This window comes from Adelges cooleyi, unplaced genomic scaffold, assembly GCF_023614345.1.
Source record: "Adelges cooleyi isolate 19-005CV unplaced genomic scaffold, UGA_ACOO_1.1 ACOO_flye_CR_arks_rails_tigmint_CR_PRNA_9, whole genome shotgun sequence".
Taxonomy (NCBI): domain Eukaryota; kingdom Metazoa; phylum Arthropoda; class Insecta; order Hemiptera; family Adelgidae; genus Adelges; species Adelges cooleyi.
The window spans coordinates 17,171,907-17,186,715 of NW_026096579.1; the positions used below are offsets into that span (position 1 = coordinate 17,171,907).

The window sequence follows — 14,809 nt, forward strand, 5'->3', positions numbered from 1 at the left end:
AAGGGTGTATTTTTTAGCAGATAAACCATTTTTGATTTGTCCTAACGCTTTTTTACCTCTGGTCCAACATATTTTTCATATTTTATTTAAGAAATTCCCGTGAGTTTCAAAAAAAAAAAAAATATACCTACAAGTCTGAAAAAATATCAAACGTGTCTAACGCAAAACAAGAAGTTATAATATCTTACAGATTTTTAAAAATGATTTTGTTTAACATAAAATAATTTGAAGAGGGTGGTGAATTTGTATATTGGAAAAAATTCCATACAATTTTGGAAGTAATTCAACTATTCAAAAAAAAATTAATTTCTCGATTTTGGAGTCGAAGAGCGTGAACTTTTAAATTTTTTTATCTAATATAGTACCTTTTAGGTACGATTTCTGATGTATATCGACTCGCTTCTCGAAGGAATCAGTTCAGTGGTTTGGATAAGATATCCATATTATTAACTAGGTATAGGTGGTATAAATGTTTATTAGTAAATATTTTGTAATTGCATTGAATACTGTGAAAATTCCGTGTATATATACATACATAGGTATAACTCGTGAATGGAAATTAGAGGGGAAAGGAAAATCGCCAGTCTCCGCCCATATGATGGGATTTATAATGATTTCCAAAGGGCGTGTTAAACGTGATTGGTCCAGTGACGTACCGCGAAACTTCTCACATCTGGATGCTGAAAACGACGCAGGATCCTGCTTTCATTTGCTTCAAGTAATCTGACATTGACCAGACGGTGTCTGTTTATTTGAGTAGCCGTTCGTCTCAAAAGCGCAAAAGGTATGTACTGTTAATTACAATATTGTACCATTTTAATAAACAGACTAGGTTTTTTTTACTTAGTATGATAAATGTTTGTAAAATGTAGGTATTGCGATAACAATAATCATACAATCTACTTATGTTTGTTAAAAAAAAATATTTTATAACAATAATAATAGAAATTAAAGTTTATAAATGTTTAATGTGCAATAATACCTATGATCCAATTGAAAAAAAAAATACCTTCTCAACACCGAAGATATTGAAAAGTGTGTGCGAAAATTAAAATTTTCTTCGTGTATATAAAACTAATCAATTAAAACGAACCGAGTTTTTCATAATACATCACAATAGTCTATATAAATGACGAAATTACATAATCATTTTTTATTTTAATCAAAAAATCTTGTTCAAAAAATAAATGTTTACAGTTTATCATTTACAGAATTAATATAACTAATTTTAACGATTGCGCTTTTTAAATTAAAAATGTAAGTATAATATTTAGTGTGTGTTTATTATTACTTATGGATCATACTAAATGTTTTAATAAAAAACAAACAGTCTTATTTTGTTTTTGGAGAAGGGAAAGTTCAGCGTTTAGTTTTTCCTAGTCTCAATTTTTAGAAATAATAACAATAAAATGGCATTTTTTTTTTTCATAAACTGAATATTTTTTAAGTAACTTACCGCAACAACAATATAGAACTTTAAAATATTTTTTAACTAATTTATCATAGCTTCAATCGAACACAACTGTATAGTCGTTACAGTTTTTGTAATCTCTATTAATTAAAAAAATAAGTTTGTTTTTAAAATATTATTATTATTTTTGAACAAATTGTAAGACCATTTACAATTAGACACGTGAATACTCGTTCATTTTGTAATATTTGTATTTATTTTTTTTAGATTCTTGAGTACTTTTTAGAATTAGTTTGTCTGATTTCGTACTGCGACGTAAATGTAGGTAACATTTTCGTTTTGATGCTTTAAAAGCAAAATTACTACATCCAATTTTATATATATTCTTAATTCTTATATCTGTCCATTCATTGAATGTTCAGTTATCTTTCTTAAAAATTCCTTAAAAATGTGGTTGTGTAGGTATTGCATTTTTTTTCAAAAACAACGTAGTACTTTGTAAAAAATAAAAAAGATTTGTGAAATAAAAATGTTGTTTAAAACAAGTTTGAATTGAACTTTTGAAAAATAATAGTAATTTTGATAACAAAACCTAACTTCTGTTTACATAAATAGGCATATATATATTAATAATAATATAATATTATAATATTAATATTATTGATATTATATATAATTTATATATAATTGTGTACCGCCTATCGTAGATTAAGATGCCTAACTGAGTGTGTTAAATTTTCTTTGGGGACATTTCATCAGTCATCTAGAATTAAAACATAGATAGAAATATAATTTATATCTAGTTGCGATAATATTAAACAGATAATAAAAATAAGTTAGGTATTTGTTTTGAATTAAATTGGTACTTACTTTGAAATGATTACCTACAAAAAAATGTGTTGATTCTATATTTTCTGTTTGATACGAGATACCGTCATAAAGGTTAGCCACGATCACTATAATTTAATAAATAGTTAAAAGGGGAAAAAAATAAAATGTTTAGGTTAACTTTAAGATTAACATTATCCAGAGTTAGATCAGGCCTATCCCATTGATACCACAGCCAGCAGCACAAATTGGGTTATAACAGGATGTAATAATATAGATGTTGTCATCACGGTATGCTGAAGTTAAAACCATAATATAAAATCAAGTCATGCCAAAACCATCATGCATATTTGATCATCCAACAAAAGCATTTATTACCCGACACGTGTCCCGCCGCTGCAGTTGGCTTATCCCTTGGAGACTAGATACGTTGTACATACACAGTACACCAATGTCCCAACAAAACAGAGAAAACAACATAAAAATAAATAATACATTAACGGCATTATTGCAATTCAATACGGTCCAACTTATTCCGGGGAAACACCATCGATTATTTACTAAATAGAAGTTTCTTCAGATTTTCTAGAATGGTAATAACAAGTTAACAAATTATGTATAAGTTGAGACTGTGTGTAAGGAGGCTACAGGTTGTTTATTGTTTTACAGTGATTACTTGAAATAATAATTAATTACAATATTAATATAGGCGCTATTTTTTTAAACATTTATTTGTACTTCAATTACAGATGGATTACTTGCAATGTGGAATGTATTCAATGGCAGATTCTACACTACCAGACTCAGACAATGTACGGGGTACATTATCAAAAAAAAGGTAACCACTTTAGTATAATATTAAATAGTTATAAATGTGCCTATTACCGAAATCGTATTAGCAGGGTGTTTTGACTGTTTTCGATAATAAGAGGGTAATGTCTGTTCAATGCCTATTATAATAAGAAGAAAAATTATATAATTACCTAATATTTTTGGGAGGTAATGGCGAAAAAATAAATAAAAACATTAACGTTCAAGTATCCAATACTAAAAAACATAAAAAATGAATCAGTTTATAATAATATTGTGGTGAATAATATTTTACTCGATATTCCAGTGTATGCATTCTATATATTTTTTCTGACTTTGACCTTTAGGAACGGGACTTCCGGATTTGCAAAAAAAAACTACAACTGAGGTTAATTCGTCTTATTGAACCAATACTATAATAAAATGTATTTTTAAAAACAAAACAATATAAAAAAAACGTAGATAAATGTTAAAATGCAATAAATTCTTATTTAAAGTATTTTATAGATTTTTTAATTCAATTTTTTATATTTCTTCATTACTTTTTCGGCCTTTTTTTTAAATTCAGAGTAACGATAAATTTCTACAAATCGTGTCTAAAATAAGTGACTGTATACGACTTGTAGAAGAAAGAATAAAACAGAAGATACAAATTGATGAAATTCAGAATATGTTAAAATCAAAAATGTTTTTTTTTGTAAAAATTCGAATATTTCTTCGCTTACACTTCGGCACTAGGTAGATTCAAACTTGATCGGGTGGGATGATCTTAGGTTAGAGACTGTAACTTACATAATGTTTAATTAATTTGGTTATAATATTGTCTAAATTATAAAAAAAGTCTATTGTCAGAAACTATAGTCTATAGAGCAGGCGCTGGTAATATATTAATAAATATCACACTGGAAAAAAGGGGTAACTTCAGTACAAGGTGTTCCTCTCTATATTTTTATCATTACCGCCAGTATACAAATAGTTACCTACTTGTTGAATTAACTCCGAAACGCAAATAGGAAGAATACATTTTCTTCTTCTAAATTATAATGGAGTTGATAATTGTTAATTAATAAACTGTCCATACATGGACCCTATATGTGTTGCTTAGGAAATCTCAATAATTGTATTATTATTTTTCACCTTATCCCATAAAAAATGTGATTGGTCTATTCAAATCATTTTCTTTTTAAACATATTATCTCATTCTATTAGCAAATTTTTTTTTATTCACTTGACTACACATATTTTTTGATCTTTGTTTATCACATCCATTCACTTGTTTAATGGTCTACCTCTACATAAATCACTCTTATTTGTTTTACCATTTTCTGTCTTGTTTTGATAATTTGTCCAAACCCCCCCCCCCTGTTCTTTCTCGCTTTTGCTGCTATCGACGCAACTTCAAAATCAACTCTTATGCATTCATTCTGCGTTGCTACTAGTCACTATAGGTACTCCACAAGTTCATCTCCACAATTTACACTTGAGTCACCTCCGTTTCCTTCGCGAGCCTCTTCTTCTCGTAGGTATCATCTGAGGACTGTATATTTCCACCTCGTCCCCGCTACTATACTTGGGAAATTTGTAATTTTTAGCCGCGAAAAAACCTCAACGCCGGGAATGGCAACGCTTACCAGAGAAGAGCGGAGGAGAAGAAGACGAGCCACACAAAAGTACAGAATGGCTCATGCCACACGGGAAAGAGTCAGGGTGGAGGCGTTCAACGTGGCCTTTGGTGAGCTACGCAAGCTTTTGCCGACCATTCCACCGGACAAGAAGTTATCGAAAATCGAAATCCTAAGGCTGGCCATTTGCTACATAATGTATTTGAATCAATTTTTGGAAGCGTAAAACCAACCCCGTTAACTGTACTGTGTATTTAATGTTTTTAACCAAAGATTTCTAGGGGGGGAACATGACCAAATTAGACCTTAAGAGTTTTGCCTTGAACAATGTTCAGTCGTGGTAGCAATTAGAATTTTTGAAATCATAATATTATATATAGTGTGTTCTAGACTAAAGTGACTGTTGCAGTGTCTTTAGGGGTTTAACCGAAATTCAATAAATTACAAACAAAATAAAATGTGCAAAAATTATCATCAAGTATCATGTGTTTACACTGCAACATTCATTCTCAGACATTTCTTCTACACGTCCACAATCTGATAATTACAGGAGTCATGTTAGATCCTGCTTATAACGTGTGTACATTATTGTTTATATTTATTATAACCACGGCAACTTCAGCCTTTGGTGTTGTAATTATTTTGATAAATAGTATTGTTATTTAAATAATATTAGTATTTAGAAACAATACATCTATTGTACATTTCTATTTAAAAAAAATATAGTGATAATTATATACTTTATGTTTGTTAAAAAAAAGCCTCAAACATTCCGCAATCAAATATTACATATCACTTATCAGTAGTGTAATCGTACTTTATAACAGAAAAAAACCTCTTTACTACACACAAGCAAAAGAGACACAGTAGAATATACAATTTGAATGAACGATAAAATACTACCTTTACACTAATGAAAATTGTTTTTTTTTCTTTTTAACGCACAAAGATTACAATTATACCATTCATGTTTGTGTTGCACTTATTTATCACAATATTGCTCTAAGATATGATCACTTTTAAAAAAAAAGCAGCTGCTTGGCGGTGATTTAATACCTACATCGTTGCTTACTAGGAAAAACTACTATCTTTCTATTCTTGTACTATCTTTCTTTTTCATCCATCAGTGTTAATAGTGGAGATGCGTAAAACCTTGTTTTTTCATATTTAAAAAAAAAAAAATGTTGACACTTTTTAGTGAGAATTTCTAAGGCGTGTATTTTTATATCGGTTGTATTATTCTGTCCTAGATAATTCTCGACTCCAAAAATAAAAAAAACATTGCTTATATCGACGTTATTATACATCTTATAATAATAATTAGTATACACTGTTAAATAATTGAACTTTTTTTAAGTAACTACAATAATAGATAACCAACCCTTGCACGTATAATACTTACTTACCTATTTGAAAATTCGATACGATGTTTTTATTTCTTTTCGCAAGAAATGTCTTCGTTCGGGGGTTTATTGATGTAAATACAAAAGTCCCTTCTGCAGCTTTTGGATTTTACACCGTACATAATGGTATCCGACCGCCGAACACCTGTGTCTACATAGTTCCTCGCTCAACCCCGTCGTACAACACCCTGCTGTACAATTTACAAACTTCGCCATCGGATCGATGGTGTGTGCACAGTTGTGTGAACCTGAGAAATTCCGAAAAAAAGTTAATATCTTTTTATTAATTTAATATTCTAATATCAACGGTATTATTAATTGACAAAGCTTTTGCTCGTTATCGCGCAACACATAAATTGTATATTATGTAAACCTATAAAAAAAATGTCTCAGGCAACACTTAGCCGAAACAGCTAAAGGCTATAAAAATAAGTTTAAATAATGGATTTGGACTTTAAATTTCAAATGCCACAGTTACGTACTCGGTACTCTGCTCACTATACCTTTGTTCCGACATTAATAAACGCTGGCAAATATTTTAAGATTTAATTGTCCACAAAAGCAGAAAAGTACTATTTGAAGACTCGCGGTTATAAATTAACTGTTAACTGTGCATATTTTACAAAGTGGACACCAAAGTAAGACAGCTCTATTTGTGTCTGATAAAAATTGAAATTGGCATAAATTATTTGAAATTGTAGGTAAACATCTAAATAATGTTGATCTTTTTTTATCAGTTATAATAGCAAATAATCAGATTTTAGGACATAATATACGGCGCTTGCAGGGGCGCAATTTCGCTAAATTACCTCTCTGCTTACGGTATGAAAGACAAACAATTTTGGGGGGTGCTAAGCACACCCAAGCTTCAACCAAACTGCGCTTTCAAACTCTTGTACGGAACCCCATATGGAATGATTGATCTGATGTTCATTTTTTTTAGTATCTATCTAAGTATATGCAAATTATTCTAAATTGATGCTCGAGTTGAAAATAACTACTCTATTTACACAGTATTGTTTCAACGTGGTTCCGATGAGAATTTATTGCTGTCCGCAAATATAAATTCACCGTGTAGAACACGATTGGATTGTTCCCCTTTTTTGTGCGTCTGGATCGTTCAAACTAAATTAACTATAGGGTGCAGGGATAAGACGGATGCAAGTGTGAACAAGAGGAGCGTGCACGATCGAATCCCGAGGGATTCACACGTATACAGCCTATACACATTACACGGATCGTCGGTCGGCGGACGGCAACCTTTTTAAGTGTAAATCACATTAGAAAAACACCGGCCAGACGATACTCTATTTTCAATAATTCGATTTTCTACAAATGTTACTCATTACAAGTTGCTGCAATTATTACATACCCCCGTGATCGGCAAAGAGCCGAGTGAAGGGGTGGTCACCCCCTTACCTTCCTACAAAGGATTCCTTATATCCCCGACATGGAGTTCGACTGTTCCGAGGATCTTCTTGTATTCTATCTTAAACCAAAACCAACGGTTAACGGCTGCAGGTAATAATAATTATCGGTGGTGCAATCAAAGGAATGGACCCCTGCCCCCCTCCCCTTGGATCCTATCAATATAAAAAATAAATAAATATTGAATTGCAATTTTTTTTTTTAAATATATATTTTTCCTAAATATTTTATCGTTTATAAATTGTAGACTGTAGTACAAAGTTATATGTCTCCATGAATACTGTACCTGCTCTCTGCAATGATAGGCTGTCACAGGCATACCGCATCCCTGTTTTATATTATGGAAACTAGATGAAAAATCATTTATACAATAATTGTCAGAAGCCAGGACCCCAAATAAATGTTTATGCGCATGTTTCCTTTTAACAACATCGTTAAAGAGTTTCTTTGTTTCATCCAGTCTTAATTTTTTTTGTAAATATAACATGTATTAAATACGACTATTGTATATTTTAATCTTAAAAGGTCATTCGCTTCAACTATACTTACATTTTAAGCAGAGTTTAACTTATAGTTTATTATATAACCACCCTTAAATTCTAAGTATAATTGGTGTAAGCGGCCACAACATTTTTGTTTTGGTATAGTTATGGTGTTTGAATATTGCTGTACAAAACATTCTTTAGATAGGTTTATTTAGTTTGAAATTTGCTATTTAGTTGTGCTGGAATATTCTGATTGTCCAATTTCAATTTTGTAAAAAGTTCTTTGGTTACTTTACTAAGTTATGTTGGAAACCGATTTTACATTTTTTTGTTTTTTTTTAGTATAAAAATTATTGCATTTTGATGTTGAACATTTTTTAAACTAAATAAATTGTTTAAAATAAAAATCGGTTTCTTACATAAGCCAGTAGAGAAGCCAACAAATTCTATCTTTTAACAGAAATGTAAATTAAACCAGCCAAAGTCTAGCACAGTTTCGTTACATCAAAAGTACTTTTTACCAAAATTACCCTGAAGCTTATATCTATAAATTAACCGGAAAATAAAAGGACATGGTCGAAATTTATTAAAACTAAGTTTTTCTTAAATATTACATACTATATAAAACTCCTGCCCGCTTGCAATCGGTATAGATACTGTTAGCTTAGCCATAGTAGGTATCTATAGTTAGGTATCAATTTACATTGTATACAAATAATATAATAATTATTGTTTTAAAAAAAAAAATTATTAATCGTTTTCTATGTGGGGGGTACCTATTTATAATTAATGATCACAATATTGACGAACTAAATAGGTTCCTACCTAAAGAGATATGTGGTATACTGGCCTATCTGGTATGATACACTGGTATAGTGGTATCATACAAACCTGAAATCAAATGAAAAATTGAAAAAGACCAAGATGTATCTCGATGCAAAGAGAACGTCGAGTAGAGGTTCTACACAACACATAAGTACTGCGATCTAGCGGTGATTTTTAATTGCAATAATGAACTTTTAAAATAAAACTTAACTCATCGTAGAGTTATTCGCACCTGATTGACGTCCATGTTCATTGTTCTTGACTTTAATCATGACCAGCTAGACGAATAAACATTTCGTCATGTCTCAACACGATTAGGCTAACTTTCCCACTTTCTCTTCCATGTTGGTTTATGGCCCGAGTCAGTCGACGACGATGTTCTTAATAAATAATATTTCCATTTTATGGATAGCTCATAGCAACAAAGTCGGATTGGTCACATTCATAAATAATTTTAAGTGCCCAGCGTATTAGTCAACGCAGTATCATAGTAATGACTAATGAATTATAATATTAAAATATTATATAGTACAACCCGACAGACCACAATGGTCAGTCATTGGACATGAAATATAAATCAATTCATTTTATGACTGATCAGTGGTCACTGATGAGTCAGTCACGACTACCAACACAACTGTTGAGCTGTTGAAGTTAACAGTTGCAAAACTTCAATACACAACCAGTGTAGCCGCTAGCTCCATTTTATTGTATCAACCACGGCTTTCTTCTGTTTACTATTATATTATCAATTGTCGATTATCACAATTAATATGTGTTTTATTATGTTAATTGTTTTTATGTGGAATTTTTCGCTTCGCAATATTTGTGGATAGGACGTGCCGAACTTTGTTGAATTCGTATCGTTTGTATTCAATTTTTATTTAAATCGACATAACGCGAAAAATAGTCTCTGATTAAATTCAACTTTCGAGTTGGCCAGTATAATTATGTGTGTTGGTCACAATTTACGTTTGTGATAGAACACCTACCTGCCAATTTGTTCGTATTTTTAATAACAATTTTTGTTTTTATATTGAAACACGAATTTATTGTGCAATTGTTCGAACACAACCTGTTTTGTCTGATGATCTCGAAAACAATCGGTAAGTCTTATTTTTTACTCATAGAATGTATTTTCGATAAAACGTTTCCTAAGTATTAAAATATTGGTCGTCTTTTAAAATATATAATTGATAACTTAATTGTCTGCAAATGATAATATCATTACAAATTGTTATTAATTCCGTCGTTTAGTAAGTGTTTGACATGGGCAATGTTGTATTGTCGATATTACTAATAACAATATGTTTTTATAGTGTATGCAAATTTTTTGTTTCTTGTTTATCTAGTTATTATAGTGGTGGGTGTGATGATTCATACTAAGTAGTTGTTAGTAGACCACTCCTATCTTTACAATAATAGATACTGTAATTTTGTTGTTACGATAATTGTTTTTTGTTATCGCTAGTATTTACAGATCGATCATTTGTTTTTTATTCAATGGTTTGTCAAAGATAGAGGAGATCAAATGGTCGTTGGTGAAATATTAGATGAATATTGGAGAAATGGATCACGGTTATCAGAATACAGGAAGAGCTCATGTAAGAAATTTACCTATTAATTAAGTTAATTATTATTTTAATTTATAACATGACAATATGAAAATGGTGATATTTTTTTATTTTTGTCACAGTTTGGAACAAGCTCACAAAAAATAGCAATGAATCCATTTTGCGATCGGACATCGCCGATATCACCAGTTACCAATATTGGAACCTTTTCACCCTTAGTGCACCATGCAAAAGATGACACTAATATGAATTCGTTACAGCGCAAAGCTCAAGTCAAATTGAATACTATGCCGTAAGTTGTTAATTTTAGTTTTTTATTTAAACCTCCAATTTGAAATATGATTGTTTTCATTCTGATTATATTTAATAATATAAGTAACAAAAAAAACTGAAATGCACATTAACTCCACTAAGACATCTTCTCATCATATTTTTCTTCTTTTAACAGCCACTATTTTTCCATAAACCGTATTTTGGTAGTGTAAGTAGTCACAAAACTACAATCTTCATATTTGAAAAATCAATTTCAAGTGAATTTAATAAAGGCATACATTGAATACTTTTTCAATATAGATTTGACAGTAAAAAATGTGTTCTCTTTAACCTTTTGTAACGTAATACTATATCGATAAATTTTGTAATAGAAAACTGTTTCTATACATACATGTATATGTGACCACTGGCACGTTTAGGAATTCGGCTTGTTGTTCTCATACCTAAACGAAAAATTTTTAAAAAAATTTAAAGCTAAGGTGCATTTTATTAAGATTTTTATTAATAGCTACATCAAATACTACTAATGTAAAATTTAATTTTTTTAAAATCATGTTTAGATGGTTTCACGGTAAAATATCCAGAGAAATGGCAGAAGATTTGTTGACTCCTAAAGAGAACGGATTGTTTTTAGTCCGGGAGTCTACTAATTATCCAGGAGATTACACTCTTTGCGTGTGTTTCCAGGGTAAAGTAGAACACTATCGGGTAAAATACAAAGACAATCAATTAACAATTGACGATGAAGAATTTTTCGAAAACTTATCAAAACTTGTAGAAGTGTGTGAATTACTGCTTGAAATGTGTCAAATAATAATCATATAATTAATGCCATTGTTTTTATTTTAGCATTATCAAAACGACGCCGATGGTTTGTGTACGCAATTAACCAAGAGTCTTCCTAAAAAAGGCAAACAAGATTTTTGCATCGACACTAAATCTTTTATCGATGCTGGATGGGTTATACAAGAGCATGAATTACAAGTAATAATCGAAAAGTAAAAATAATTTTCTATCAAAATGACTAATTTTTTTTTCTGGTCATCTTTTAGTTGAATGAAACGATTGGTAAGGGAGAATTCGGCGATGTCTTATTAGGAGTGTATCAGGGCGAAAAGGTAGCCGTTAAAATGTTAAAAGATTCTAGCGTGGAAGCCCAAAAGTTCTTAACAGAAGCTTTGCTCATGACGTAATTTACAATGCTATATATATATGATGACAATACATTTTTCATGTACATTTATAAATTTTATTTACATTTTAATTGTATTCATTAGGTCGTTGAGACATGAAAATTTAGTCGAATTACTCGGGCTTGTTTTAAATGAGAAACACTTGTTGTTGGTAACGGAATACATGGGAAAAGGAAGCCTCGTTGAATATTTGCGATCGAGAGGCCGTCTTCATGTGACCAAAAAAGATCAAATCAATTTTGCTGTGTGAGTATTACAATATATCTACAAACAATTTTATCAACATAATATCGACGCCCCGTACAAAAGTAGCACCGTTCAAATTCTAGCGAAAACTAGCACCGGTGGCCCACCATGATTTGACAAATGAAATAACTTTTGTTCTAATGAATATTTTTGAGATTTGTTTTTTTAAAATAACTTATACTTACTTGTGCTATAAGCACCATGATTTTTATTGCACTTACCTAATTTTCCTTTTTAAATTATTTTTTTCCAAGATAGCCATTTTATTCAAAATAGTTTTTAAAAAAGAATTGGTGAAAAAAATTTGTATTTTTATATATCCGTTCAAAAGTTATATTCATTTAAAAGTGAAGATGACTGGTGGCAGGAGGTGGAGTGCAGTAGGTAACGCGTGCAAATAAATATAACTACGCGGTTTACTCTACCGCACTCCAGCTCACGTCACCAGTCATCTTCACTTTCTAATGAATATAACTGGCCAGTTTTTCATTAATAATAGTCTTTATTCAGTGGTTATATTTTGTTAAGTATTTTTGAAAATATAAATAAAACAAATCAATTCTAAAACATTTTCAGCGATACTTGCAGTGGTATGGAATATTTAGAATTCAGAAAGGTCGTGCACAGAGATTTAGCTGCTCGAAACGTACTTATATCAGAAACGGGAGTGGCTAAAGTAGCAGATTTCGGTTTGGCACGAGAAGAAAACTACACTGTTGATGCTGGAAAATTGCCCATAAAATGGACAGCGCCTGAAGCACTCAGACAAGGGGTATAACAATTGAGATTAATATCAATATTTTTAAAGAAAATATTTTGGAACAAATGTTCTTTACTTGACACCTTTTTATAAATGTTGTATAGTACTTTTCATGCTGATTAGGAATCTGTAAAAGTTTTGTGTCCGTCGCACTAAATTTGGAAGTTATAGCAATGCGATTCAGGAGTGCACTAGAGTAATGCGCTCAGATAAAAAAAAAAATAATACTCAACTCCACACCCTTTCTACTATTCTAAATTTTAAACTTTATAAGTAATAATAAAAACTGGTTACCGATCAGTCAAAATTTTCTGTAAGTTATTCTTAATTAAATATATGTATTATATAAGTTATCATTAAATTGGTTAGAGCTCTGGAAAATAATATAAAAAGTAAATATTTAGTAATTTTCTAATATTGTAAAATAACATAAACAACAAAATGGTTTTCAAAAAGAAAAACTACAAAAGTTGCAATTATTTTAAGAAAAAATATTGTTTTAAGTATCATTAACTTACAACCTGAGTGTGAGCATTGCAAATTTTTTGCAGATTCGTAATCAGCATAAGGTACTATTATTAATGATGAACACCAATGTTTTTTATCAATTTATAAAAATTTGTTTTTATTATTATTATTTCAGATGTTTTCTAACAAGTCTGACATGTGGAGTTTTGGTGTGCTGTTATGGGAAATTTATTCATTCGGTCGAGTCCCCTATTCGAGAATAGTAAGTTCCCTCCTTCCTCTTTAGTTTTGATCACTAATATAAATGATGTTTCAATTAACATTTTAGCCATTAGTAGACGTAGTAAAGCACGTTGAGAAAGGTTATCGGATGGAAGCCCCCGAATGTTGTCCACCGGAAATATATGAAATTATGAGACAGGTAAGTAATACAAAATATTTGAGTCCTCTAATAGCAATCTATAATCGGTATCTGCGGTTTTTTTTTTTTTACACATTTAGGCTTGGGATTTATTACCAGAAAGAAGACCAAATTTTAAGGATGTTAAAATCAAATTGGCACAGTTAAAAGCTTTAACTATTAATTAGATTTTTATACTAAACACGCAAGTGTGTGTGTATATATATTGTAACAAATCTATATTTATGGTCCATTGTTGTTGATATTTGTACACTTCATTAGGTATAATTGATAACTTTATATTGATACATTCATTTATGAGCTAGTCTTTATTTTATTTTATCAGTCTTCAGTATTTTTGTTTGTTTCTTTTATTATTCGCTTTTTTTGTAAAAATATTTCTTTAATTTTGGTTACATTTTTTTCTTTTATGTTTAGCTTAGTTGATTCTTGTTAATAAATAATACTATTAATAAATAAATAATGATAATATTAATAATATTATTATTATAACTACTTTAAAACTTTTAAGAAAATTAAAATTAATATTTTTTTGTGCACCTTATTATTGAAGTATATGAAAAACTGTATAACGATTTTATGTGATGCGCTTTTGTAAAAAAATATTTTATTTTATTTTAACATAAGTTTTATTTTTTTGTGTCCGCTGTTAAAATAACAAAAACTTTCTACAAACAAAACAAATCGTTCTTTGTGTACTTTTTTACAGTATTACATTAATTTAAGAATATTCTTTTTAAATGTGTACAAATTACATAGGTACTAAAATGATTTTAATAAAAATAAATTTAATTGTTCTCATATTTTCGTACTGACTGTAAATTTCATAATTTTCCTAACTATACTTAATAAACAATAAAAAAAAAAAAAATGTTTGTTCTTCATAAACCTTTATTATAAATTGAGTATTGTATATTAACTCTAATTTAAATGTTATATTGAATCGCGAATAACAGCATAGGTATAACAAACTCAATACTAAAGTTCATAATTAGTCTGTAGCTTTTTTCGCTTTGGTTAAATTTGTCTTGGGTGTTTTTTTTTTTTAGAGTGTTTTGATTA

General features: G+C 29.9%; 2 protein-coding genes across 2 annotated transcripts; both read left to right on the forward strand.

Annotated features, from left to right (window-relative positions):
* The first annotated feature begins 684 nt into the window (after positions 1 to 684).
* Positions 685 to 5,470, forward strand: LOC126846462 (helix-loop-helix protein 1-like). The gene is made up of 3 exons (XM_050585871.1): positions 685 to 784; positions 2,989 to 3,077; positions 4,642 to 5,470. Exons 2-3 carry the CDS (start codon positions 2,989 to 2,991, stop codon positions 4,895 to 4,897), a joined length of 345 nt encoding a protein of 114 aa, XP_050441828.1. The 5' UTR covers positions 685 to 784; the 3' UTR covers positions 4,898 to 5,470.
* A 4,125-nt stretch (positions 5,471 to 9,595) lies between these two features.
* On the forward strand, positions 9,596 to 14,505 carry LOC126846299 (tyrosine-protein kinase CSK). Its single transcript, XM_050585604.1, has 11 exons — positions 9,596 to 9,918; positions 10,284 to 10,416; positions 10,509 to 10,678; positions 11,220 to 11,439; positions 11,509 to 11,643; positions 11,712 to 11,848; positions 11,937 to 12,098; positions 12,675 to 12,870; positions 13,502 to 13,588; positions 13,655 to 13,747; positions 13,828 to 14,505. Exons 2-11 carry the CDS (start codon positions 10,366 to 10,368, stop codon positions 13,912 to 13,914), a joined length of 1,338 nt encoding a protein of 445 aa, XP_050441561.1. The 5' UTR covers positions 9,596 to 9,918; positions 10,284 to 10,365; the 3' UTR covers positions 13,915 to 14,505.
* The last annotated feature ends 304 nt before the right edge of the window (positions 14,506 to 14,809 follow it).